Genomic DNA, 27,980 nt, shown 5'->3' with positions numbered 1-27,980 from the left:
AATAAATAAATAAATTAAAAGAGACAGTGTAATTATTCACATTATGAATTAAAAACAATTTTTAACAGCAACCATGTATATACAGACCAGATGAGACCATGTTGTTAATATAATCATTCGTTGACCAGAATTGAGGGGCTAGCTTAATATTAAATTCCCACAGGGGGAATCAAGATTAGGGATTAATAAATCAAATCAAATCAAATCAAAGCTGTGGTTAAGTAGTAAAACTAAACTGCCACCTGTACATTAATCTGCCCATGCATACTTATTATGAACCCATTTTCTGCTCTGCTCTTGCTTTGCTTTGCATTTCTTTCCCAAACTGAAGAAGCTAAGCTTAGCGCGGCGCCATGGACGTGGCCATGGCGCTCGCCGTCCTCTTCTTCTGCCTCCTCCTCCTCTCCTCCGCCGCCATCACCTTCCTCCTCCTCCGTCACTGCCTCTCCGGGCTCCGGCGCCGCCACCGTGCTGCCGCCGCCGCCGACGTCGACGCCGAGGCCGCAGAAGGCGGGGCGGGAGCACGACAGCTGATGCCGCCGTGTTCTCCTCCTCCTCAGCAAGAGCTGCCGTTGTTGCGGCCGGCGGCGAAGTTGGTGCCGTCGACGAAGGAGGAGGGGGAGCCTTGGAAGCTGACGTGGCGGGAGGTGGAGGCGCTCACCGGCGGCTTCGACGAGGCGGCGGTGGTGGGGCGAGGCGGCTCCAGCACGGTCTACCTGGCAAGCAGCTGCAGGGTCGCCGTCGTCTCGCCGCCCGTGGCGGTGAAGGTGCACCGGTGGTGCGGCGGCGAGCGGTGGCTGCGCGCGTTCCGGCAGGAGCTCGACCTGCTCCGCCGCCTCCGCCACCCCCACATCGTCTCCCTCCTCGCCTACTCCGACGACCACGGTACACGTCACTCTCCTCTCTCCTACTACTCCAACTGCTTGAATTATGTGTGTTTTTTTTCCTTGCACAAATTATTGAAGCTTTGACTCTAAGCTTACGTTACCTCGTCTTGGTGTGGTTAAAAGTCTTAAAAGGGAACATCTTTTTTTTCTCTTCTTCCCTTGTTTTACACTGCATCTGCATGCAACTCTGATGCTAGCTTAGCTTGCTGCTTGTTATAGTTTTTTTTTTCTTATTGTTTTACTTTGCTTAATTTCTTTCTCCTCTTAAGATTTGTTATTAAGTTAGTTCAATATGACTACTAGTATGATGTTACATTTCACCTCACAAATTAAATTTCAAATCGAACGAATAAAACATGTGTAGAGAATGGTATGCGTACGTCGTACGGGGGAAAACAATAAGAAGAAGAAATGGAGATTACCTCCTACCTACCGATCGATTAAGAACAAACGTCACTTCACTGTTGCCTATTTATGTCTAGTACGTTAACGAGTAACGACCTGTTATTTTCGTCCCATTTCGTCGTCCAAAACTTAACTCAACACGATCGCTTTCGATCGTATATATCATTTTAATTCTAATTCTAATTCAATTTTGATCCCCAAACTAATGAAATTGCAAATCCCCCAAAAAAAAAGAAATTGCAAATGATTTTGTACTTCATCTAATTAACCTACGATTCCTCCATCTTTTTTATATTATAAATCATTTTAATTTTTTCTTTGTTAAATTATTTAAGTTTAATTAAGTTATATACAAATATAGTAACATAAAACAAACTTGTTATCAAAATATATTTAATTTTATCTTAATAAAACTAATTTGGTATATTATATATGTCAAATTGATTTATAATATAAAACGATTGTTATTTTTTTTTTGTTAATTTAAGAGATTAACCACACTTGTCTAAGTTGTGGCTTATAAAAAAGTGAGCCACACATTGGCTAGTAAAATTGGATTGTGCCACACTTTATTAAATTGATGACATGTGGGGCCTAAATAAATGAGAAGGAATCTTGCCACAAGTGTGGCTATGAACCAAACAATATGCTAACTTAGTCAAACTTGCCTAACATGAGGTATGGTAACCTTTGGCAAACTTTGGGAGCAAACCAAACAACCCCTAATTAATTAAAAGAAATTTTGTTACTGCGTGCAGAGGAGGGAGGTGCACTGGTCCTGGAGTACCTCTCCGGCGGCACCCTCGCCGAGCGCCTCCACGGCGGCGCATCGCCGCCTCTGCCATGGCGCCACCGCATGCGCGTCGTCCACGACGTGGCCGGCGCGCTGGAGCACCTCCACGACGGCGCGCCTCCGGTGGTGCACGGCGACGTGTCGGCGTCCAACGTGCTCCTCGACGGCCGCGGCCTGGGCGCGCGGCTCTGCGACCTGGGCTCCGCATGCGAGGGCTTCTCCGCCGCCGTCGCGCCCACCAGGGCGGCCGTCGGCTCGCCGGGCTACGTCGACCCCTTCTTCCTCCGCACCGGCATCGTCTCCAAGAAGTCCGACGTCTACAGCTTCGGCGTGCTTCTGCTCGAGGCCATCACCGGCTCGCCGGCCGCCGGGATACCCGGCCCGGACGGCGGCGCCGGCGGGGGCAACCTCACGGCGCGGTTGCTGCCGCGTGTCAGGACGGAGGGGGTGGACGGGCTCGCCGACCGCCGGCTGGGCGACGACTACGACGCGGCGGAGGCCGGCGACGTGGCGAGGATCGCCGTCGAGTGCCTGGCGGCGCAGCCGGGCCTCCGGCCGACGATGGCGCAGGTGCGCGCGGCCATCGCGGAGAAGGCGGCGATGTCCATCTCCATTGCTCATCACGACTTGCACGATGCCTCCGATTCCACATGATGGATATCGGATTGCAGTTTATTTTTATTTTGTAGATGATTTACTTAGTTATTTTTGTGTCTGTGTGTTTTATTATTGGCAAGGTAATTAATTAATTGTAGGAAACGATGAACACTGCTTAGGAAAGGACTGGAATCAATTGATTAGAGTGATGAAATACTGGAATGTAAATACCGATTTCTAAATTAAGAGTGCAGCTTGTGCATTTGGATGCTATGATCTTGAGTTTCAGGTGTGGAACTGACAGACAAAAACTAATCATACAGAAATGAGATGGGCTCAATGATTCAATCATGATGGTGCATGTCATTGGATGGATTGCATATGATTAGACACAGTAGTTGAAAGAATTTGAGGTACTAGCACAGAGGCTACCGCAATCAGAGTGATACACAGTAGCGAGCTCCGTTGCCTTTTGCTTTGTCTCAAGCACTGATGATTGGCAGGTCTGCAAACTTGCAAAGGTTTCTTGCTGGACCACAGCATGGAAGATATTGCCAATATGCAAGCTCATAAATGCAGAATGTATTCCCATTAGGTACAACAGTATGTCCAAAACAAAATTCCATTGTCTAAAAAATGGGGAACAAAATGGTTATCACACACTCCTGACTTTTCAACCAACAGGTAAAGGGTTTACAAGCTGCCAATTCTTCTATGTTAGTTCTATGGATTAAAGACCAACCAGAGGTTGTATGAGTTACAACTCTCATGTCCAATCAAACCAAATGATTTCTATTGATGTTTCTCTCATGTCCAATCAAACCAAATGATTTCTATTGATGTTTCTCTATATCACTGGGTGTTCTGCATGGAACCCTTCAAACACAAAGATAGAGGAACACAAATTCTGATGGCACTACATAAAGAAACCTGTGAAACATTCAAACTTTGGACAAGACTCTGAACACGATTCTAATGCCACTAAATAGAGCCACAGAAGCATTGATATGGTCTGAGCTGTGGACTGTTCATTTTCAGCATGTTACTAGCTCTCTGCAATTAGAGCCACGGAATCTACTGACTACTGACATAATACATTATTGGTCTCTGCAATTTTAGGCAAGCGCTGTTAGCACATACAAATCACATAAATTTAGCGTTCCCATCTGTGGTAAAGTTAACACAGTGTTTTTAATCGTGCATTGACCGTAGAATATGAACTTCAATGTGAAACAATTACCAAAACACAAAATCATGGGCAGCCAAAACAGTTTATGGATTAAGGGATTTACAAGAGAGATGGTGTGTCAGCATTCGCTGTTTCCAAGCATGGAGTCACCATTATGGGTCACTGTGTCAATTTTGGTGTTGGCGACTGAGATCCTGCCTGCTCTTTGCTCTTTTCATTTTTGCTTTGAACCTCAATTTTAACATCAAAGTCTCCATCGTGTTGACAAAGTTGCCGACTGCCATTACCACCAGCAAGATCCCACAAACTACAACCTGGCAAGTGAAAAATGGCAGCGTTATAAATTATCAGTTGAGGACAATCAGCATCTCAAGGATGCTTTGGGATTTGTTTAGTTTATAGCTTCATCGGCACATTACATTTTCTAAAAAGTTTTTTTTTCCTTTCAAATATTACGGAAATGCATTTTATGCAGATGACTGAGCAAAAAGGCCAAACAGCAGTAAATTTGAGCAAGGAAGCAATCTAAGGCTGCATTTGTTTCTGCTGGTTGGAAACGTTCCCCTCCGGCACGGAAAACGGAGCAGTTCATTAGTAAGTGATTAATTAAGTATTAGCTAAAAAAACGTGAAAAATGGATTAATTTGATTTTTAAAGCAACTTTCCTATAGTTTTTTTTGTAAAACACACACTTTAATAGTTTGAAAAGCATGCACGAGGAAAACGAGGGGAGTTGGGAACTCTAAGAAACAAACTCAGCCTAAGGGCCTGTTTGGCACAGCTCTAGCTCCAGCTCCACCCCTCCTGGAGCTGGAGCTCAGCCAAACAGTTTCAGCTCCACCAAAACTGGGACTGGAATTGGGTGGAGCTCTCTCACAAAATGTACTAGAGTTGTGAAGCTGGGTTTTGGCAGCTCCACAACTCCACTCCAGACTCAACTCCTGGAGTTATATTTAGGAGTTGGAGCTGTACCAAACAGGCCCTAATAAGTCTCATGAAGATCTGATTAACTATCAACTGCAAAAACTACATAGTTGATAATTCTTGCCTGCCATTCTGATGCAAGCCCGTGCAAAGCCGTCTTAAGAAGTAATACTCCAACATATCCTTCGAAAACCTGACAACACATAGCATCCAAGATGAAGCGCATTAGTGCAGAATATGAAAGATATATATAATGGTTAATTAATCATCTTTGTGCTAACATCCAGAAATCGGAAGCAAACTTCAGCAAGGAAAAGAAACAAGTGACTAAAATATCAAGAACCAACAACATGAGACAACATATTCTGGATGGGGGGCTACAATTACTAACAACTTGGATCTGCCATGCTTTCAGCTCACAAGACACATTTACACATACCTGTAATGTGAAAAGGACCGGATAAAGTAGCAAGAGCTGCCCTTCCACACCAGCTGTTTCTCCAGCAACAACATCCATTCTTTTAGCCTGCATGCAATTAAATATGAAACAGTAAATAACAACACCGATAGAACTTGAGAAAGGTACATAGATGATACAATATACAGCATCATTTCAACAGTCTATTGAGCTGTATGAACGACCATTGCCCATAAGACTTAGTTTGATTAAAAGACCAGAGCATCTTCTCTAAATTAGTTTCAGTGATATTCTGAACTCTTAGCTGATATGCAAATATCAATAAACATCAAGCAAATAGTGCATTAAATTGCTTTTGATAAGCATTTGCATTGTATACATATCATTTGAAAATGATACTCATTTGAATCTTATTCTTGAAACAAGCTGTACACCTTCACTTGGCACTAAAAGAATATGTTATTGAGTACTGTCTTGAAGCAAGACATGAACCACAGAAACTTACCTTTCCTAGAGCTATCCGGGTGCGCAATCTTTGACGTTGGTACCTATTCTGTAGATGCATTGCAATTCCTTGCATGATAGCCCACCGCAGGAAAAGTTGTACCCCCCTCTGAAAAAAAAAATCATAGTGTCTGAGTTCAGTGTTCCAAAATTTGAAGGTTTGATGCCAAAGTGAGCGCTAGTTTCCTCGGAAAAATGATCATTTACCTGCTTGCTGGAACAATCAGGCTGTCCCTTTATCTCCCATGTAAGGCTAACGAGAGCCATTAGCATTGCTAAATAGTGGTGGTATATCCACCTGAAAAGATGATAATGCATTCTAAGATAAGTGCTTTGGAAAGGAATTGATTTTGCTAGATTAAGTGAACAAACGAAACATTGGGTTTTACGAATATCATTAAAAGATGTTTTGATATAAGATATTTCCCATACCAGCAATTATAACTCGCATATAGTAAAAAATCAAGCACTTTTGTCTGTCCGTGCATTAAAAATGGGTATTTGCCATAAAATTGTTGAGTGCTGCAGTTGACAGTTTCTGTAAGCAATGAAATTCAGACACATACCAAGGACGAATATCACTTCCATTTACAATCAACACATTCTCCCGCAGAGCAAAACTTGTGTAAAGGAATAGTAGCCAAGCCTGTTAAGTGGAACAAATAAACTTTAGATCGTTTCTGCTGGACAGCAAAGTCATACATAGAGAGAATATATTCAGGGTCAATCACTGCATGGCACTAAATACCTGGTACATCTGAACTGCCAAGGCTGGAAGGCATCCATCCCATATCCACCATCTAAGTAGGAGGAGAATGGATGGGAACAATAGAAACATATAGGCAGCCCTATCCTGCAAATAAATGAAACCATCAATACTGTCAGGCATGACATAAAAATTTATAGTAGCGAAAATTATACCAAGTATACTCTACCAGTTAAGCCACTATGTTCAATTTAGAAAGGACTGCTTGAATTCGACATGAAAAGGAACACTTACATAACCTTTCAACATGATTTCTAGAGTATTAGTCCAGAATTGCATGTTTCCCGTATTTACTAATTAAACCATATGACATACAAAACAGGTTCGAGGTTTTATCAGCATGCTGTCTGAGATTGAATACACACCATACTTGTTGACCTTGATAATCTGAAATTTACTTAGATTTTTGTAGAAAATGGTAGTACTTCTCTTCAATAGTGATTCTTATCACAGATCAAAATTTAAAGAATACACCAATTGGAGTAATTGGAAATTTAGAATGCTTAAGTCATCAAAATAAAAGTAATAAAAAGTACAGATAGCTTTATTAAATTGGTCCAAGAAATCATATCCAAAGTAAATGCATAAGCTTTCTAAAAAAAATTATCGAAGAAGCATCTAAAGTCTACCCTGTAGTTGTTGTACTCGTCCTTCACTCTGAGCTTATCTTCTTTTCTCGCCACCCGCACATTTACAGGGCCAACAAAGGTCTTGAGGAACTTCCCTAAATTTCAAGGAGAAGTGAATTCCATAAATAACAGTTATATTTCCCCGAGACAGGCATGGGGGGTGAGATAAATCATAGCATACCATTCCGCTTGCTTGGGAGAAATGCAGCCACGTCACTATCTGAGATTGTTACCCTGGCACGCTCCAGTTCCTCCTCAACCTATATAGATAAATGGCAGAATGAGACAATTCTCACAGATGACACAACAGAAGTACAGAAGAAAACTATATATTAGAAAAGAGGTACAAAAGGTAAGTAGAAAATCTAAAAAGGAGTGTGATAAACTTGGACATGCGGACGGAGACTCTTATATCAATTTAGAAACAGGTCAAATTTTATCACTTGTGCGTGCTAAAGAAATGCATGGGAGACAGTGGAGATTAAATCTAGATAGGTTGTAATAATTCTCTAGGTTGAGATTAACCCTTTTGGCTTAGCAACGACGGAGCCGTGGACAATGTTTCTCAATCCAGGTACTGAGCAACCTAGTGGATGCATTACAAATTTGCACAAGCATGAGGGAGAGCGAATATTCCAAGGATCTCTAAACGGAGCAGTAAAGGATGGGGACAGATTTCTGACGGAATCTATAGTTTGCCTAAACTGCCTCGAGATTTCAATACAAAAAACAACAATAATAATCGTTGGCCATGGCCAGCATCCAGCTCGATGCACACGCCTCAGATTCCTAACTTTGAAAACCAATATGAAGCATGTAAATTGGAGACATCTCCAGGGAGGTGGCGCAACAAATCCAGTGTTTGACGAGCACCAGATCGCGGGCGTGCAAACTTTACATCTCAATCCTCCAGACGAAGGCGTGAAGCGCGTAAGCGTTCTGCTTTGCGAGATAATCACGAAACGAATCACGATCTAACGTACTAGCAGCTCGTAGGTTTCAATTCCAAGCCGCCGAAACCCGTACGAGGCGACGCGTGAGTGAGAGAGTGAGATCGAATTGGAAGCAAGCGCGGGGAGAGGAAGAGGAAGAGGGAGATGAGTAGAAGAGAAGAACGGGATGCAGTCACCTTGTCGAGCGTGGTGGGGGCGAGGGTGGAGAGGGAGGCCTGGAGGCGGCGGAGGTCGGCGTCGAGCGCCGTGGCGCGGCGGCGGAGCGCGTCCTCGTCGGCGGAGCGGCAGGCGACGAGGGACGCGGCGGCCTCGCGCAGCTCCCGCGCCGCCTCGGCCGCCGCCGCCGCCTGGGACTCGAGGGCGTCGCCGTCGGTCGCCATTGCCTTTTTGGGTTTCGCTCGCGGTGGAGACGAGCGGTGGTGGCGTGGTCGTCTTCTTTCTCTCTTCTCTTGTAAAGAGAAGACAAGAAGCTCCCGTGAGGATGACGCGTGGGCCCATGTCTCCTTAATATCCTACTGACCAACGGGGCCCACAGAGATAAGCCACGGTAGCCTCTCTTTTTCGTGATTCTGTCATCACCTGCTATCTCAACATAAAACATTATTGTCCCTCATTATTTGTTTCAAATTATATATTTTCTAAAAAAAATATTGATTGCTTAAATTCATTGATATGTCTTTTTCGTGATTCTGTCGTCATCTACCATCTCAAAATAAAACATTATTATTGCTGATTGTTTGTTTTAAGTCTTTAAAATTATATACTTTCTACAAAAAAATCTATCGATTGCTTAGATTTATTGATTTAAGCTATTTGTTAAGTTTATTTATTATAATAGTTAATTTATGTATATAATCGTGTAGATAATTTAGTATAAATAATCTGATCAAATGATCTGTTTCAAACTGCTCAATGAAAGGAAGAACAATATTACATAGTGCTAAATTGCTGGTAAATAGAGTACACTGCTGTCTCCACTACCACGGTTTGAGTAGTTAACTACCGCTGTCACCAATAATTAATCAGTAACTATCCTCGTCAGGGATTTAATTTCAACGGCTACATTATGCCTGCCTACAGGAAGAGTTGGACGTGCAACTAAATTGCTCTTCTTCTCAAAGCAGGAAACTACTAGTAAAAGCTTTATATTTACACGCGTGTGCTCGGCTCCTTAAATTCGATCGAAATTCCAAAGATAGAATATGGTCGTTTTAGTACAGAACCATATAATTTTCAGAGATTTTCTGTGTACCACACAGCATGGATAAAGCTCTAATAATGCTAAGGATATCTTCATAAAAAAAATGAATGAAGCTGACAGGGTCTTTAAAAATGAGAAAGAACGCTGAGTAGTGCCGTGGTCTAGAGAGTGCGGCGGATCCTGTTCGTTTGTGGAGGCTGGTCTAAAGAGTGCAAACTATTTTCTTCTCAATTAAATATGTTTACCTCTTAATCTAATGACACAAGTAACTGAACTTATGCTGGGACGCTACAAAGACAGCTAGCTTAAAATTATACCAAATCCCAGTTCCATACCAGATATGACATGGTCAATCGAATTGGGCTTAGCAGCCAGAGTCATTTGCTGGCACTCATTTACTTTCTGCCAAGTGAAATGCTGAACTAATGTGAATTACTCCCTCCGTCCCTAAAAAAACGAATCTAAAATTAGATGTGACGTATTCTAGTACAATAAATCTGGACAGAGATATATCTAGATTCATAATACTAGAATGTGTCACATCCAGTATTAGGTTAATTTTTTGTGGGACGAAGGGAGTGGACTTCAAAATGGATCTGAATTTTGTCAGCACTTCTGCATGACAGCATGTACCACTGTCAAAATATTATATATCGGCTATCTGGACTGTTCATCCATTACAGTGAAAACTGTTTTACTAGTAGTTTACAAAGGCAAGAAAACTATACTAACAATGACAGCAACAAAATACTATACTAACAATGACAGTTGTTAGTATTAGTGGAAATTGCATGATCTCCCAACGTATTTCAGACAGGGAAAATGAGACCTCAAGGGAGAGGGAAAAAGGAAGATCAAAGGTAGACTGCAAATTGTAAGCACCGAAGATGAAAAGGCGCCGAGAGAACATATGCAGAATGGAATATTACCAAAGTCACGTTCAGATATTCTGTTTCACATAATAAAAGAGCTACTATCTGCCAAGGAATATTTACCAAGGCGGCATACATTCTAACAGAAATGACAACTACAGATCTTGTCAAGGTTCAGATGACCTGACCAGTTTCAGACAATCTATTGGGACCGATCACCTCTCGATCTGCTATTGGAATCTGATCTTGTAACTAAATGCAACCCCAGTGTTCAGAATCAGATGCATTATGAAAGTCGCCCACTTCAGTTGAACTGGTTGTGACTTGTGAGGGTCTCCAAGAAGGCATCTATAAAATAAAGGCAAACACTCTATGCAGATCAATTCACAACTTCAGATAGTACATGGTAATTCACAGAATAAGATGCAAGAGCTATGCACTGGAATAAGCAATCTGAAGACAGTCAGCCTACTTCACATATCATGTAAGCAGCAGCAATCCTGCCAAAGCATTTCTACGTAAACTGCATCTATACCACAGTAAACAGTTCCAGAATTGGCATAGTAAGGTTCATGGTAAACGCATAATGCTCATGTAGTCAGTTTTGCCAGCTTCAACTACCAGAACCATACAGTATATAGATCCATGAACAACCAGGATGCAGTAAGGAATATTCAACAATAAAGTTAAGAAGTTATACATAGACATGTAATAATACTGACATGAATGTCAGTTGAATGCACATAAAAGTAAAGAATAATGTAAATAGAGGTGAAGGATTGTAATAACAATATGTGCTTACCAATTATCTTCTTAAAGTTCATTGATTCTCATATTTATACTCCTACTTCTTAGATTTGCTGAAATACTGTATCAAAATTGTTCTAATGTTGCTGATTTTCTAATATTTTCACCATGCTACTTGAATAGATAAATTAATTTATATAATCCTAGAATACAAGAAAGAAACCAATGGAACTAAAAAAGAGAGAACAACCATAGATGGAACAAAACTCTAAAGGAAATAATATACATAAAGCTAAAAAAATAATAAGACTTTAAGGGCATCAATGCTCAGTGTCCGGATAATGTTTAAATAAGTAGGAGCAAAGCAAAAGGAAATTATTGGACTTCTCTATAGAGACAAGCATGACAGGCCATACATACATTATAAAACCCAACGCAGAGCTCAGCAGTCAGCAATGCATCAATGGTCCATGTTTCTCCAAGCAGGGAAGAGCATCCCAAGCCTTGTAGTCTATGTATTCCCCTGTCTCCTCCATTTAACAAATGTTTGCATAATTAGATAAAGACAATTGAGACGACCAATGTTGAATGTCAATAAGTAGGCCAAAATTACTAATTCGTATGAAGCAACAAAATACAGGTATGTAAATCCATTGTTATTTTGCATAAACTTTTCATCAAGTACATCATTGATTATCTTTTGACTTTTCATATACATGAGCGAGCAAACTGTATCATTTTCCTCTATTAGCATGTGACAAAGTAAGACACGATTACTCATTGTACGCACCAGCATTCTAGAACCTGACCAGGATACTATCAATAGTTTTCAGCTGCTCCATTTCTTCTGAACTAGCAATTCCAGGATCCACATAGCACAACTGAAAAATCGAAGGCATATCAGAATTGTATGAACTGCACAACCCTTTCAAAGTTCATAAATTTGGGTGATTTGATGTACCTGATACTGTGGCTTCCTAAGAGTGTGGACACCTCTTTTCACTAGACGCTGCCATCCTGTCTTGCTTCGAAGAGCCCTCTCCAAATCTGACGTTCTCTGTAAACCATTAGAGCAAAGTTTATATCTTAATTTGGCAGAGAAATGTAGAACAAATTTTCTGGATGTTTACAGAAGATTGAATAATAAAAAATATGCACAATTGAACAAAAATTAATGATATACTACAGAATGAATTATAACAAATTTCTTTTTCCTTTTTCTTTTAAAAAAATGAATAGTAGCGACAGCTTACATGGCCAGGGTCCAAAATCAAAAGGGTAAATCGATCTTGATTCCCACGTTGAACATTTTGCTTTTGGATCCCAACTATGGTTCTGGAATGACCTTGATGTTGGAAATACAATGGGCTGCGAATAACACACATTAGTCAGTGTACAACATTCTTAAGCGTAGTGTTAACATGCACTTACGAAAGCTGCAAGCATTTCAGATGGTGAGATTGAACATTTCTGAGAACATCCCTTACGTTTTATCACTCACAAGCACACGCCTTGAACTGTCTGAGTTATCAGAATGCCTGCTAGCAAAGTAGTTCCAGATCCAGTCGACAAGAACCTGTTGGCCTCTCATGTTTTCAGCATCTTCTCGACAAAGTTCAGAAGATGTAGATGTTGGAGAAACATTCTTTATCAAGAACTTGTCCATTGGCCCTTGTACTCTTTTTGGTGCATGTTTTCCGTTCTTACTGTGAGGACCTGATGATTCCGTGCTATCAAAATCTACAACCCTTGCACGCAAACCAAAAGAGCGGAGAAGGGCAGCACATTCCGTGGTCCCTATCCACTTCTTGGCGCCATAAACTTTGTTATGAAAATGGCTTGAGCCAAGGGTATCAAATTTCTTATCCCAAGCAATCTCAAGCCACCTCTGAAGTGAAGGGATGTCAGGAACAAATCCAGAACCACCAAATAAAGCCTCCCTTGCTTCCGGCCTTTGCTTCAGCAAATGAGAGCTCAGCATCTGGATATTTCTCCACCCACATCCCCACCCCTTATCTTCTGATGAAAGACTCTGATAGTGATCAACATGTCCTGATATCATACTTGTCGATGAACCAGCTTCTGATTCCAGGCAGGCTCTCAACAAGTTCATAACACCTCCTTGTATTTCCTGAACATTGCTTCGGAGTTGCGCTTGGAGCAAGCAAGATACTTGCTCATCCAAAACACTTCCCTGAAGTGATGAGCTTCCGGCGATGCTTGAGGAGGCTTCTTGAGCATGAGGATCACCAGCGAACAGATTGTTACATTCTTGATGAGTGTCCTGCAAAAGAGGACAGCTACATGGGAATTTTTTTCACTCCTTATAGGAGAAACAGATGAAGTAGTAGGACAATGACAGCAATATTTAGCTAGTTGCATAATAGGCGGGACAGGAGTGTAATTGTTACTAGGAAATGTTTGCAGCATAGGTTAAACTTAAGAATGAGAAGGCGAGCAGCAGAATAAGAGTAGTGGGGAGGAGTACAGACCAGCAGCAGGGGATTGGGCGTGGATTGAGTGAGGGCGATTTGGTGGGCCAATTCCATGTCGGTTTGGAGTTGATCATCGTCAAAATGGGCATTCGCATGCCTAGCAAAAGATGAAAAGAATCAGTTTGGTGAAGCACAGACCACAATGGAGGTAAGTAAAATCGCAGCAGTAGCATAGCATACTGTACGTTATGTAGAGAGAGACTAGAGAGGAGAAGAAGAAATCAAGAAAGAGGAAGAGCTATACCATTGGAGCTCAGCCGTAAGAACCTGGACGTTGCAGATGGGGCAAGATGAGATCATCTCCTCTCCCTCTCCTCTCAACGGGCGGGCGGCCGAATTGCTGCAGGCTGGACGTACTGCAGCAGATCGAGCAGCTCCGGCCCGGTCGGCGACGAGAGGCGGGCGACCTGGTTGGTAATCGGAGACGTACGCACGGGGGAGGGGAGGGGAGAGCAACAAACAATAATAGACGATACTATTGGAGTGAGTCCCTCCTTCTCCTCCGATCCGTATCTATGGCGGAGAGGGGAGGAGGCGGCGGCGAGGTGACGGCGGCGGACGGTCGGAGTCGGAAGGGAGGGGGAGGGGGGGGAGGCCTTGTCGATCGTGTCATGGGCCTCATGGGGGACATTAGGTGGGCTTCCATGTTAGGCCCATCTTCTCTTCTGGAGTGAGAAGCCCATTTAACTGAGGCCCACAGAACAATCTTGTTAGGCCCATATTTATCCAACTAGCAGAAAGAGCTGGCAGTAAATAAGCAGCAGCACGCATGTATATTGTAACTCTGTTCGTCCCGATACATGACATCCAAAATTGTAGGTCAAATCCGATACTGAGTTGTTGTAACCTGGGAATGGGATGGATGTACTGGTTTTTTTAGCAGGTGAAGCGGGATCGGCATAACTGCAGGAACATACCATACCATAACCATGTACAATTAGCAGCAAAGGATGCATGGCATAGAGGTAGATAGCTGCCTGCATCGATCAGCTGCAGATGATCGATATATAGATTTGCTGGTCCATCATACATTCGTACATACAGATACAGATACAGCAGTTACAGTAGTGGATGGATGGATCGGGTAACAGCTAACAGTGCCAAGCAATCAATCAGTCTATCTATATGTATCATTTTCCTGAAATGCATGCTTCCCTCATCCATACGGCAACCAACCCAACCAAACTAACCAACGCCCATGCATCATATTCATTCATATCTATCTATCAGCGATCGATGAGCGATAGATACGAGTAGATTGCAGCAGCAGCAGCAGTGCAATCAGCTGCTATCAGTTTTGAGTGGCGTAGCCCAACCTTCTCTTCTCTTTGGTTTTCTCCTCCTCCGGGCCGGGCACTCCATTCAATACACCCACACCCAGGCCGCCCCCCTTGCTTGCATATAGGCCGATTGCTTCCATGCCTGCAGTAGTCCAACCGTCGATCATGATAATGAGTGGTTTTCTAATTCGCAGTTATCGACTTTCTCTAATAATTAGTTGTAGTTTTTTTTAATCCAAGGCCAGAATAAATTTTATTATCTAACGCAAGCAAGTTTATAAAATAAAAAAATGGTAAGATTTATCCGTTTATCATGGGAAAGATAACCCTTTACCCGTCTGTAAGAGAAAGCTTGTACTCGACTATGCACATTCAGTTTTATTTTTTTGAAAAGAAAACCTTGGCCCTATCATGTACTGATCTATTTGTTTTATGTTGTAAGGTTGCGTTCGATACTATGGTTAGAACTTGTTACTTTCTCGTTTATCATAAACATGCTTTTCGAATTGACAAATATTGTGTTTCGTGCAAAACGAAAATAATTATATAATTCTCTTTAAAGAAATAAAAAAACCCATTATCAAGTTTTTAAATAGTTAAACCTTAATCAATTATACACTAATCACCCACACTTTGCTTTCTATGCAATAGACTAGCCAAGCCAAAATCAATATTTTCTGATTTTGATCGAGTTTTATAGAATAATATACCAGCATCTACAATATCAATTTAGTTTCACTAAAATCACCTAGAAGTGTGTCTTGATAGTATATTTATTTGTTATCACACATGTTGATGTATACGCTTGATCAAATTGTTAAAGAGGTTTGATTTCAGAAAAAACTTAAATAACTTACAATACGAAAGAAATGAAGTACTATCTCCGTTTCACAACAAAAAACATTATAGCATTTTCTATATATCTATATAGATTCATTAACATCAATGTAAATGTGGAAAATGTTAAAATGATTTATATTGTGAAACGGAAGAAATATTATATATATGGAGTACATCATAGTTTTGCTAATATATATTTGTACTAGTTTATGATGAAAAGAATTGTATTACTCCAAGAAAGAAAAACCGCTTGGGCAGAATCTGTGGTCGCCGCGAAATAGCTATAGATAGAAGATAGGTGTGTCGTTAGTTGGAACAATGAATGGATGGCCCCGGCAGGTGTGGCCTCCTCGATGCATGCATCGATCGTCTATACTCTCACTCATGTCTATCTTTGACGATTCGATGATTGCTTTTGTGAGCTTCTCAGTTTGCTGCTGGAATGGCACTCCATGCCCATCATGCATGTACACTTCTACAGTTCTACTCGATCACTTCTGTAGGTTAAAAATATACTTGTTCTGTTTTGTTAGATTAATTTTTTGACAGTTACTCTGTTACAAAAGTAGTACAATACTTTTGAATATGAGTATAATAAATTTAATCATTTTATAAAAGTTATATCCTAATAGAGCAATTTTGTTAGTCAAAGAGACAATTAGACTGACATGCTCCCTTGTTAGTGATTACAGTACTACTTGCTTGATTCATTTCGTTCCTTCCAGCGGCCTGATCGATCTAGCTAGAACAATCGATCGGGCAATCAATCTCGTTCATCAGCTAGCTAAGCTAGCCATGTTGCCATCAGGGTGTACGGCGTCTTCGTCGTCCTTGTTCCAGTACGATCGACCAGCGCAAAAATGAAAAACAAATCATAAAGGGAATGTTGATTGATCGAGTAATTGGGCGATTTAAGTCCGGACTACATACGCAACCAAATCACACGCTAATGAAAACGTACGATTCCTTCTTAATTTTGTTCGCCCATTGGAACGATTTTGCTGCCTGGTAGGACTTTACTATCATATTATCATACAAAATATATAGGGTCCACTCCCGATACCCTCTTATTTTAGGTAGGCCCCCTTTAAATTAAAGAAAAATCTAGAAATTTTAGAGGTTCTTTTTTCCTATATAACCATTTGAATCAAATAAATGAACACTATATGATCATAGAAAATAACTCATTTCATATAAGTTTTAGAGGAAATTTAACATGAGGTACAAACCCATAGAAATATTCTTTTGAGTCTATTATCTCTCCTCAAATTATCTTGTTTTTTTTATGGTCCAACAAAAATATTATTACTATGTTTTTTCTTTATTTTACAATTCTCTATTTTATATTTACATTTTTGTCAAATTCCCGTGTTTTCCTTACCCCCCTCCATTTTCCCAATTGAAAGGGTCCCTTATTCTCTCTTAATTTCTTGTCCTGTTCTTTTATCTCTCTATCTTTCTTTTTCCCAAATGCTGTATAGTCTCCTTGTTTCATTACAAGTAATAAATATCTTATACTCCATTAACCTTACATGTAACTCAGACAAGACAAGTAGCTCTAGTTGATCATGTATATGAATTATATTCCGTATAAAATCCTCCATCATCAGGTACCATAACGTCGACGCATCATTTTTCTCAAAAAGAAATGTGAAATGCAGGACATCAAAAAGCAGTAGGCCCCAATGTTTCTCTGTAGCAGTCAGTCTAGTGTCCCCCATCTGAAAGGAACAGATCTAATAAAAAGGTGCATATATATACATGTGTGTGTTTGTGGGTTAGGCAGCTTTACCCATTTGGAACCTTTCTTTCTATCCCAAGAACAATTAATCTAGCATTTATATTTTTCGTTCCATTTTTCTCTATTTTTCATCATCAGGGTATCTCATATTCTGATATTCAGGTATACGTGGGTGTACTGTAGCTGTAGCCGACAACAGAATAGAAGAGAGCACAAAGGATACTTACAAGCGGCCTGATAGCTACAGCGTTGCATTGCGCCATATCGGCCGTGAACTTAGCTGATAATGATATAGATCTCAGATGATACTCTTTCAGAAAAAAGCAAACATTCAGCTGTCCATCCTTGGGTTCAGAGTTCAGACCAGCAGGGCTGCATGCATGCATTTTGCCACTTGCTGAATGCGTGAGAATATCATCTAGCTACACCAAATGTACTACTCCTAGCTCCTTAATGCATCCTTAATTAACTGTATACTCCAAATGAATGTCTTATCATCTATCTGATTGAGAAATCAGAATTTCAGATCACCAAGAGCTTAATTACTGTATGTCCTTCCTGACCTTATCTGAGCGATCGAGCTGACTGACGACCAACCGGCAGCTTATACAGAAACAGTGAGAGCCTGAAAACTGTAGTAATACAGTTCTAGTAGCTAAAAGGACTTGATTTTTCTTAATTAACCAGTATATGTATATGTTTTCGGATGTATACAAATTCTCCTCATGCCTGCCAGATCGATCGATGCACAGTTTGAAGATAGATAGGGGATGTATAGGACAAGAGAGAACACATGCATTGAAGTGACAAAATTAAAAGGAGGGACGCAGCAATCATCAGATGATACTACAAGCAAAGGAACACTCCACATGTAAAAAGGCTGCATGCCACATCACCCCCTCTGCCTGCTCTTGGCTCTTGCTGCATCCGCATGCCTCCAAAATCAACCGGTTTATTAATAACATTCACCAAGCATGAACAGAAATTTACTAATGGATCGAACCAGTGCTTGATTTTTATGAAAATGGATTTAAATCCGGCCACTACATTTGAACCGGAATGTACGTGGCCAAAGGATTTGTGCTCAGGGTTTTAAATTTCGAAACTTGGTTTTCTGCCGGAGGTGAGCGAAAGAACCGAAATTCAGATTTTTTTTCGTACGAAATTATTTGAAATTTTGACTGATTTTGAATGAATTTGAATAAAGTTTGACCAAATTCACAAAAAATTGCAAAAAACTGAAAGTTTCGGGCGAGATGTGAGCATTTCGGTGGGGGGCGAGAAATTTCAAACCCTGTTTGTGCTTCACGTTCTTTACAATCAAGTTAATAATATTGTAATAAGTAACAGCTAAAATAGAGGTTGGGATTTTCATTGCATTATCAAAAAAATGTATATATATATTCGACGAATATTTCCACCGGTTTCACCTCACAACATAAGCTATAGCTATCTATCTTCATCAGCAGCAGAGGCAGAGCTGAGCTGAGCACAACACATCTCCCCTTGAGTAGTTGAGTACTGCACTTGAGTGATATAAAGCTTAGCTAGTATACTGACTGCACTAAGCTTAAACCTCACTCGACTACTACCACAAAAGTGAAATATTCTTGGCTAGTCTAGTCTACTCGAGAACGCCACCATCACCATGGCGATGTCGCCGCACGACCAGCACGAGCACGAGCCGGACCACGCCCACCGCTCGCCGTCCAACGGCACGGCAGCGACCAGCACCATCGCCACCAACAGATGGGGTCCCTACTCCGGCGCCGGCGACTTCGCCAGCAACATGGCCGTCATCCTCGCCGCCCTGCTCGCCGCGCTCGCCCTCGCCCTCGCGCTCAACGCCGCCGTCAGGTACCTGCTCCGCCGCCACCGCCGGGCCAGGCAACAACCAGCCGCCGCCGCCGCCGCCGCCGAGGACCCGGAGAAGCCGCCTGTGCAGGAGGCCGACCCGCCGCCGCCGCCCCCGGCTCTGGTGTACTCCGCGGCGGGCACCAAGCTGGCCGGCGCAGCGGAGTGCGCCATCTGCCTCGCCGAGTTCGTCGACGGGGACACCGTGCGCGTCATGCCGGTGTGCGGCCACGGCTTCCACGCGCGCTGCATCGAGCGATGGCTCGCCGGAGGCCGGCGCTCGTCGTGCCCGACCTGCCGCGCGCCGGCTGCGACGCCGCCCGGCGCCACCGCTACCGAGCCCGCGGCGGTGGCGCCTTGATGCATGCATGCGGCCAACTGATTTGGCCCTTGTTCTTGGCAAGCTCTCCTCTCTCGCTCTCTCTCTCTCTCTCTCTTTCTTCGCTTCTTTCTTTCTTGCTTGCTTTCATGTGTAAATATTCGTCAAGATCGAGATGATGGATTTGATCCAACTGGATGGATCATTTGGTGTCTCTCTCTGTTTTGTTTGGCTGTTCAAGGAGATGTATGAACTTGAGAGTTTTAGATTAGGCTGAAAAAGTGAAAATGATTCATTACTCTCCTGTTCGATTATCACAACATCTGTTCAGTTATTGGCTTCTTTTTTCCCATGTGAACTAGTGTTGGTGCCAAGAAATTCCTCTGGAATCTGGGCTCAGATTTGCACAGATAAAGGTTTATCAGACAGGGCCTTTCAATGTAGAGGCTGCAAATTTGCTTCCAACTCCGGGAATTTGCACAACCTGCAGATTTGTTTACAGGGGAGTGGTGAAACATCTTCATTTTTTTATATGGAGACTGGAGAGACATCCTAGCTTGTTTTGTGAAGGGAAAGAAAAACACAAACAGTTAGGTGATCATTCAATCTCGAGTATTCAATATGGTGTTTATATCGTTGGTTTGTGGTCACTCAATGTGTGGTGTGCCTCTTGAATGACTGAAATCGGGAATTCAGTTTGCATGTCTGCTTGCTTAATTCTGACGGAAAGGCAAGTGCCACTAGTACTCTAGTACTCGTTTCGAAATATTTAACGCCGTTGACTTTTTAACATAAGTTTGACCGTTCGTCTTATTAAAAAATTAAGTAATTATTAATTCTTTTCCTATCATTTAATTCATTGTTAAATATATTTTTATGTAGACATATAATTTTACATATTTCACAAAAGTTTTTGAATAAGACGAACAGTATATGTTAAAAAGTCAACGGTGTCAAACATTTTGAAACGGAGGGAGTAGTATATAAAGTTGCATGATTCTGGCAAACTTTGGTATTATCTAGATTGGCAAATGCATGATAATCAGTGTTACTTTACTATTACTACGCTGGATAATTATACAGAAGCTTAGGTTGTGCTTAGCCTACGCCTAATTTGGCAAAGTGGATAATGCACATCAATCTATCCTGTTGTTACTATCCGACAGTGAGTTGTCCTGTATTTCTACTCACATCGATTGATTCAGAGTGTGGCTGCCTTTGATGCCTTCAGTCATTCAGATAGACGATAGTTACTGACTCTGTGTTCAACGTGGTTAGTTCTCCACCCAAACGACAATGCTTCCGGTTCCAGACCATTTCATCGCGTGAAAAGGTTAGCACTAATTAGTGGTGGTGTTGTGCATGAAGATGCCTGACCAAAATTATGGATAGTCAAACAGTAGTCAAATTGATGCGTCCTCCCGGGTGTTGGATAGGAGTACATTGCTCTTTTTTCCTTTTTTGTGTGTGTATGTGTGAATGGAGGAGTATAATCAAGTGTTTACCGCAAACCCGCTCTGGCCTATACAGAAAGGCAGCCCGCAAAATATGGGCTTCCCACGCGGCCTATTGCTTCTTCCCGCTTCCTCCAATAGGCCTACAGTGGGCTGACGATCAATATGGGCCTAAATCTTAGGGATCGTAGCTGGCCCGGCCTTTTGTCTGATGGGCCTGAATTAAATCAGGCCCAGTAGTAACACATCCATAGTACTTGCAGGGGAAGCGCGCGAATCATAAAATTCCCCAAGATCGGTACGGTTCCTTTTTCCCTGTTTTTTTGAAAATTTTCCCTCCTCTTGATTTAGTGTCGTGTCAATTTGCTAGTGGCCAGGTTGTTTATTCTATATTTGTGTGTCACAAAGATGTTTGCCCAATTTGATGCTTGTTTGCATATGCATTCTTTTGTGCTTCCCCGAATTGTTAACTACTGTCAAGTACAATCCCAACTTTTATTTATTGATGTGAAGGCCTTTAATAGTACTCCCTCCATCCTAAAACGTTCGACGCTATTGACTTTTTCTAAAAAAAAATATTTGACCGTTCGTCTTATTAAAAGAATTTAAGTAATTATTAATTATTTTTATATTATTTAATTTATTGTTAAATATATTTATATATATTTATATATAGTTTTACATATTTTATAAAAGTTTTTGAATAAAATGAACTATCGAAAACTTATCTGCTAACCGCGCGGGCACTTCTAGTCTAGTAAGCGAAAGCCCACGCGCGATGACCCACGCCGCCCACGCGCTATGCAACCGCTACGCCGCCATCCTCTCCTCCGCCGCTGGCGACGGCGGCCGGACCGGGGTTCGCGTGGCCGGCGCTGTGCACTGCCTCATTCTCAAGACGTTTCTCCAGGCTCCCCCAACCTTCCTCCTCAACCACCTCCTCACCGCCTACGCCAAGTCCGGCCGCCTCGCCCGAGCCCGCCGCGTGTTCGACGAAATGCCCGACCCCAACCTCTTTACCCGCAACGCCCTCCTCTCGGCGCTCGCCCACTCAAGGCTCGTCCCGGACATGGAGCGCCTCTTCGCCTCGATGCCCGAGCGGGACGCCGTGTCCTACAACGCGCTCATCACCGGCTTCTCCAGCACCGGCTCTCCTGCCCGGTCGGTCCAGCTGTACCGCGCGCTGCTCCGGGAGGAGAGCGTCAGGCCAACCCGGATTACTCTGTCGGCGATGATCATGGTCGCTTCGGCTCTCTCCGACCGCGCGCTTGGCCACTCGGTGCATTGCCAGGTACTGCGGCTTGGGTTCGGGGCATATGCTTTCGTTGGGAGCCCGTTGGTCGATATGTATGCCAAGATGGGCCTCATTAGGGATGCCAGGCGGGTGTTTCAAGAAATGGAGGCCAAGACTGTGGTCATGTACAATACCTTGATCACAGGGCTGCTCCGCTGCAAGATGATCGAGGATGCAAAGGGTTTGTTTCAGCTGATGGTGGACAGGGATTCCATTACTTGGACTACGATGGTTACAGGACTGACTCAGAACGGTTTGCAGTTGGAGGCTCTTGATGTTTTCAGGAGAATGAGGGCAGAGGGTGTTGGCATTGATCAGTACACTTTCGGAAGCATTCTTACAGCCTGCGGTGCCCTTGCTGCCTTGGAAGAAGGGAAGCAGATACATGCCTACATAACTCGGACTTGGTATGAAGATAATGTCTTTGTCGGGAGTGCGCTTGTTGACATGTACTCCAAGTGCAGGAGCATCAGATTGGCAGAGGCTGTTTTCAGGAGGATGACATGCAGAAACATCATATCGTGGACTGCGATGATTGTTGGATATGGACAGAATGCTTGCAGTGAGGAGGCTGTCCGGGCATTCTCAGAGATGCAAATGGATGGCATTAAGCCTGATGATTTCACTCTAGGCAGTGTTATAAGTTCTTGTGCTAATTTAGCAAGTCTGGAAGAGGGTGCACAGTTCCACTGCCTAGCACTTGTCTCAGGGTTGATGCGGTACATTACAGTGTCCAATGCACTAGTTACCTTGTATGGGAAGTGTGGCAGCATTGAGGATGCACACCGCTTATTTGATGAGATGTCCTTCCACGATCAAGTCTCCTGGACTGCTCTTGTGACAGGGTATGCTCAATTTGGGAAGGCAAAAGAAACTATAGATTTGTTTGAGAAGATGTTGGCAAATGGCTTGAAGCCTGATGGGGTAACATTTATCGGTGTCCTTTCTGCTTGTAGCCGTGCAGGACTTGTAGAGAAAGGGTGCGACTACTTTGATTCCATGCAGAAGGACCACGGTATTGTTCCTATAGATGATCACTACACTTGTATGATTGACTTGTACAGTAGATCAGGGAGGTTCAAAGAGGCTGAGGAATTCATAAAGCAGATGCCACACAGTCCTGATGCCTTTGGATGGGCAACATTGCTGAGCTCGTGTAGGCTGCGTGGGAACATGGAGATTGGCAAGTGGGCAGCTGAGAATCTCTTGGAAACTGACCCACAAAACCCTGCCAGCTATGTGTTGTTGTGTAGCATGCATGCTGCTAAAGGTCAATGGACTGAAGTCGCTCATCTTAGACGTGGAATGAGGGACAGGCAGGTGAAGAAGGAACCAGGCTGCAGTTGGATCAAGTACAAGAACAAAGTTCACATATTTTCAGCCGATGACCAATCCCACCCCTTCTCCAGTAGAATATACGAAAAGCTAGAGTGGCTCAACTCAAAGATGGCTGAAGAAGGATACAAGCCTGATGTCAGCTCGGTGCTGCATGATGTGGCAGATGCTGATAAGGTTCACATGATTAGCCATCACAGCGAGAAGCTAGCAATTGCCTTTGGCTTAATCTTTGTTCCACAAGAAATGCCAATTCGGATTGTCAAGAATCTACGGGTATGTGTGGATTGTCACAATGCTACCAAGTTCATTTCTAAGATAACTGGCCGTGATATTCTTGTGAGGGATGCTGTCAGATTTCACAAGTTTAGTGATGGCACGTGCTCGTGCGGAGACTTCTGGTAGTCATCCTGTCAATCCAGCTGACAGCCCACATTCTTCTAGTACGAAATACGAACCAGAGTTTTCAGCCTACTTGAAGAAAGGAAAAGGGTTAATCAAGGTCAAATTTAGATCAAATTCTTTGGCTTTCCTGAAATGGGAGAAGGGATCGCTGCGAGCTCCTCTGGTCAGAGCCATTGGCTTTGAGCCATCCAGGTCCTCTCACTTTGCAAGCTCAATAGCTGATATCCATTCTCTAATTGAGTTTTTCTGTGTGTTGTTTTTTTGCACTGACATTTTTCTGTAAATTTCTTCAGTTCAATCCAAGTATATAGATCATAATATCTCCAAGGAAGAATTTTTTTCTTGCTTGGATCCGTTAGTGCAGTCAGTAGATGAAGTAGGGAGGGAAGCTACTGCTGCATTTCCTAGCTCACTCTGTAGTTCATAAAGCAGAAAATGTCACTGGTAAAAGGGAAGTATCACCTCCTGAGAAGAAAGGTCAGCATCTCGTTGATTCCTTCTATGATCCAATGTAATGCCTGTCATAGAAATATCCTCTTAAAAATGTAAATAAGATGAGAGCTTTTTACTAAATTGGCTATAAAATTGCTCAAAGAGGACATGTTCCTTGAAATCCTACTCAACTCAGATTTGCCTAGCAAAACCGGTTGATATCATTTTGAATTATTTTGCAAAAAAAAAGAGGCTTTGAATCCATATGCTTCTTTGCTTGACAGTGTTTATGTCAGAATCAGTCAGATATTTACGACAAATATTAAGGACTGCATTATGACTGGTTCCATGTATCTGAATAGTACTAAATATACTGTACCTTTATTGTCTATCCACACACACCTGCCTCATGATATATTTGCTAATTTACTGAACAAGTTTTTTATCTCAGGGTAATCTTGTGTATCTCACCTTCAAAGAAGGCTTTCGAGGGAGGAGTTCAAGGAGGTCGCTATCCATACTCAAAGACATTGGCTAGGCTGCAAGGACTAAAACCTGCAAATTATGAACGATACACCACACTCGCAGCAGCAGCCTAGGTAGTCGAATTCTAGAAAAACTCAACCGCATATGTACATGGATGCAAAATAGTTGGTACACACAATTGCGGTTAGTGCATATATTTCTTCCTTTTTAGTTTTAAATTATTGTTAGGTACTCAGGTGCTACATTTATGTCAATGTCTTATTAATTTCTTATCCATAAGCTTAATCACACCACCCATGAGATAAAAAAATAGTGTTACTACTCAATGAAAAGAGTAGGTCTCAAGCTGTTATTTTTTATTTTATTTTTTTGCTTTTATGGTAGGATCATATTGTATAGAAGCACCAACGGGATAAAGTAATTTGAGGCTTCCAGCACCTATCAATATCAATTTTGTCATTTATATGCTGATTTCTTTCATATGACCTTGGGCATTGATTTCTGCAGAAATACATAAAGATATAGCTATTTACTGCTGTCACTAATATGCTTTCCTTTGCAATAAACTAATATGCTTTCTTGGATGATTTCCCTAAAAAACGAATCTTAGAAACTTTAGTTTCCAAGTAAATTGGCTGCTTTTTAAGCATAAGCCCTTTTTTGTTATTTATTATCTTCTGAAAAACCACAGGACACTAGAACCGTCATTAAATCTTATTGCTACGCCGTTTTGATGAACTTATGCAACTTGCGCACTACATGTGGCCATGAGTATGGTCTCAAATAGACATCTTGGCAATTGTTCTTTTAACATCTTGGCAATTCTTATTTGAGCCAACAACCTTAAGTCTTCTCTTTCTTTAGAATTCATGACTTCTATTATAATACATGCATTATGTTTTGCTCTTCAAGACAGAGGTTTACAAGGGCACTTGTATTTGGGCATCTAGATTGATAGCAAACATGAGAACTATTGTGACAAAAACTGAAAGTTCTAGCCCTATAACTAATCCTTCTTGCCTCATTTGCAAGTTTATCAGCAACTTCATTTGCCCTTGTAGGAATCCATTTGACCTGCAATTGCTGATCCTGCAAATTTTGTTGAAATTTTGATAGGAGCGGCCTCAAGCTCCAATATCATAGATTCTCCTGAAAATTATTTTGCTTGAAGATAGTAGCAATTTTGTGTTATCAGTGAGAAGATCACATTCACCAAGCTGAGAAGACTGCAGATTTTTAAGGCTACCCAGAGATCTGTAAGCTCAGCCTGCAAGGGGAAGTAGAATTCACACTAATAGCTTTTAGCCAGATGGCAGCCTGGGATAACTGGATCATGTACAAAAAGATCAATTCCTGTTTTGTTATCCACACACAAATCAATCAACGTAGCACCAAATATACCTGCAGGGATGGGAGATAAGTTTGTGACTTCTACTTGCTGTTGTTCCTTGTTGGCAGTATTACCTGTTTCTTCCAAAGTTGCTTCTTTCTCATATGCATAAATCATTGCCTGAGCTGCATGGCATACCTGCAGAGGTTCCCAATTTTTTGGATTTGAAATTCAAATCGTTCCTAGCGTTCCAGATTTGCCGTGATATTCTTGTGAGGGATGCTGTCAGATTTCACAAGTTTAACAATGGCACGTGCTCTTGCGGAGACTTCTGGTAATCATCCTGTCAATCCAGCTAACACCCCCACATTCTTCTAGTATGAAATATGAACCAGAGTTTTCAGCCTACTTGAAGAAAGGAAAAGGGTTAATCAAGGTCAAATTTAGATCAGATTCTTTGGCTTTCCTGAAAGTCTGCATCTGAAAGTAAGAATTCTCATGTTCCCTGCAGGTGCAGGGTTGAAAAGAGGTGTGTTTATGAAATCATAATTCTGTGTTTCAGGAAGGTAGTTCTGATTAGCCGTTGCTAAATTAGTTACATGGTGGTTGCCTGGTTGGGAGGCAAGTTTTGACAGCACAGCAGAAGTGCCAATCCACATTTTCTAGCATTAATTTGACATGAAGAAAAGTATGGTGGTCGCTGCCTCATGCTCAAATCCCTGCTGAGAGAGAGACGAAGGAGAATGGCAAACCAAATAATTGAAAAATTCGTGTACTACCTAGAAAACTGGACACATTGACATGCAGATGCAGCACTGCCCTTTTGCTTTATAGCAGTTTGTGTTGGCGGTCATGTCTTCTTGATATAAAGATGGAAGTTTGTGCTGAACCACCTCACAAAGTCACAATGCAGTTATATGACAGTAAGATCACGCAATTGAAAATAAGTACAATATCTCATAAAATGCCAGAGAGGACAAAAACATACACCATTGAGATGAAGATATCTTGTGACTTGTGAAGTGACCTTGTCAGAAATAGCCTCTCTTTTTTTTGAGACCATGGTGCTAGTCCCAAATCCTTCATTTTTATGGTGAAGTGGTGATAACCCAGGATATGTGTTATCTTTTCTTTGGATCACCGGTGGATGGTAAAGAGCATTTCTCTGGTTGAAAGCTGCGAATCTCCAGAGGGCTTGGTACATCTCTGTCTCTGGCCTTGTTCCGCTAAACGGCTGCTTCATGATAGAAGTAAAAGAATCGTTGGCTACTTAAATTCAATGAATTGTTTTCGCTTCATCATTATTTTTGTGAGCAACATGCTGCTTACCTTTTTGCTGCCTATGCCTCTTTAGAATATTCCAGTTCAGGCAATCTTGATTGAAATTGGAACTGCAAAAACTCATTTAGAATGTATATTATGTGTGTGCATTTTTTTAAAAAAGGCAAATGGGCCATGTGTAGTTATGAACACACCACACTCTGATATGGTCAGATAAGTGATTGCGATTCAAGTGGACCAGTTTCAAATTTCATTTATTCCCAGTGGTTGCAGTAGTTCCTGTGGGGCTTGCATATTGATCTTGACAGCAGATGCAAAGTACTGATAAGCTGATCATTTTTCGTTTCTTAGTGCAAATCATTGATATATCTATATGAACATTTGAGGTTGGTTACGAATTGTAAAAATGCGCAGGATATATGTGGTTATCCGATTGAACAGGCTCTCCACTTAAGAATTTGAGATCTTCCTTGAGTTTGTTGAACGAAGATGCCAATGAGAACAGTGTGCTTCAGCTAACAAAGTGATTCAAATCATTGATCTAACATC

At 42.0% G+C, this 27,980-nt stretch overlaps 5 protein-coding genes across 11 annotated transcripts; 3 read left to right on the top strand and 2 right to left on the bottom strand.

The window, feature by feature from the left end:
• Window positions 1-238: 238 nt before the first annotated feature.
• Window positions 239-2,955, top strand: LOC127762810 (salt tolerance receptor-like cytoplasmic kinase 1). The gene is made up of 2 exons (XM_052287305.1): window positions 239-885; window positions 2,051-2,955. The coding sequence occupies exons 1-2, from the start codon at window positions 354-356 to the stop codon at window positions 2,737-2,739; spliced, it is 1,221 nt and encodes a 406-aa protein (XP_052143265.1). The 5' UTR covers window positions 239-353; the 3' UTR covers window positions 2,740-2,955.
• Window positions 2,956-3,795: 840 nt separating this feature from the next.
• On the bottom strand, window positions 3,796-8,483 carry LOC127762812 (uncharacterized). Its single transcript, XM_052287307.1, has 10 exons — window positions 8,242-8,483; window positions 7,294-7,372; window positions 7,113-7,207; window positions 6,466-6,570; window positions 6,284-6,363; window positions 5,925-6,015; window positions 5,719-5,826; window positions 5,235-5,321; window positions 4,920-4,988; window positions 3,796-4,185 (listed from the first exon to the last, which is right to left on the bottom strand). The coding sequence occupies exons 1-10, from the start codon at window positions 8,443-8,445 to the stop codon at window positions 4,039-4,041; spliced, it is 1,065 nt and encodes a 354-aa protein (XP_052143267.1). The 5' UTR covers window positions 8,446-8,483; the 3' UTR covers window positions 3,796-4,038.
• Window positions 8,484-9,840: 1,357 nt separating this feature from the next.
• On the bottom strand, window positions 9,841-14,127 carry LOC127762809 (uncharacterized). 4 transcript variants are annotated; one of them, XR_008015585.1, is made up of 8 exons: window positions 13,625-14,127; window positions 13,378-13,477; window positions 12,373-13,169; window positions 12,139-12,253; window positions 11,847-11,942; window positions 11,676-11,766; window positions 11,306-11,415; window positions 9,845-10,486 (listed from the first exon to the last, which is right to left on the bottom strand). XR_008015585.1 is itself a non-coding variant. In XM_052287303.1 (7 exons), the coding sequence occupies exons 1-6, from the start codon at window positions 13,678-13,680 to the stop codon at window positions 11,683-11,685; spliced, it is 1,248 nt and encodes a 415-aa protein (XP_052143263.1). In that variant the 5' UTR covers window positions 13,681-14,127; the 3' UTR covers window positions 9,841-11,412; window positions 11,676-11,682. The 4 variants fall into 4 exon arrangements, 1 of the variants encoding a protein (XP_052143263.1); XR_008015583.1 differs by having other exon boundaries at window positions 9,846-10,486; window positions 11,306-11,412; XR_008015584.1 differs by having other exon boundaries at window positions 9,846-10,486; window positions 11,306-11,408.
• A 4,599-nt stretch (window positions 14,128-18,726) lies between these two features.
• LOC127762814 (RING-H2 finger protein ATL79-like) lies at window positions 18,727-20,116 on the top strand. The gene has a single exon (XM_052287312.1). It carries the CDS (start codon window positions 18,890-18,892, stop codon window positions 19,454-19,456), a length of 567 nt encoding a protein of 188 aa, XP_052143272.1. The 5' UTR covers window positions 18,727-18,889; the 3' UTR covers window positions 19,457-20,116.
• A 1,519-nt stretch (window positions 20,117-21,635) lies between these two features.
• On the top strand, window positions 21,636-27,709 carry LOC127762805 (putative pentatricopeptide repeat-containing protein At1g68930). Of its 4 annotated transcripts, none has more exons than XM_052287297.1 (4): window positions 21,636-24,094; window positions 24,196-24,379; window positions 24,786-25,003; window positions 25,937-27,709. In XM_052287297.1, exon 1 carries the CDS (start codon window positions 21,647-21,649, stop codon window positions 23,900-23,902), a length of 2,256 nt encoding a protein of 751 aa, XP_052143257.1. In that variant the 5' UTR covers window positions 21,636-21,646; the 3' UTR covers window positions 23,903-24,094; window positions 24,196-24,379; window positions 24,786-25,003; window positions 25,937-27,709. The 4 variants fall into 4 exon arrangements, with proteins under 4 accessions (XP_052143257.1, XP_052143258.1, XP_052143256.1 ...); XM_052287298.1 differs by having other exon boundaries at window positions 25,882-27,709; XM_052287296.1 differs by lacking the exon at window positions 25,937-27,709 and having other exon boundaries at window positions 24,786-25,544.
• Window positions 27,710-27,980: the final 271 nt, after the last annotated feature.

This window comes from Oryza glaberrima, chromosome 2, assembly GCF_000147395.1.
Source record: "Oryza glaberrima chromosome 2, OglaRS2, whole genome shotgun sequence".
NCBI lineage: Eukaryota > Viridiplantae > Streptophyta > Magnoliopsida > Poales > Poaceae > Oryza > Oryza glaberrima.
The sequence above is the reverse complement of the archived record's forward strand: the minus strand, read 5'-3'. Positions and strand labels throughout refer to the sequence as shown.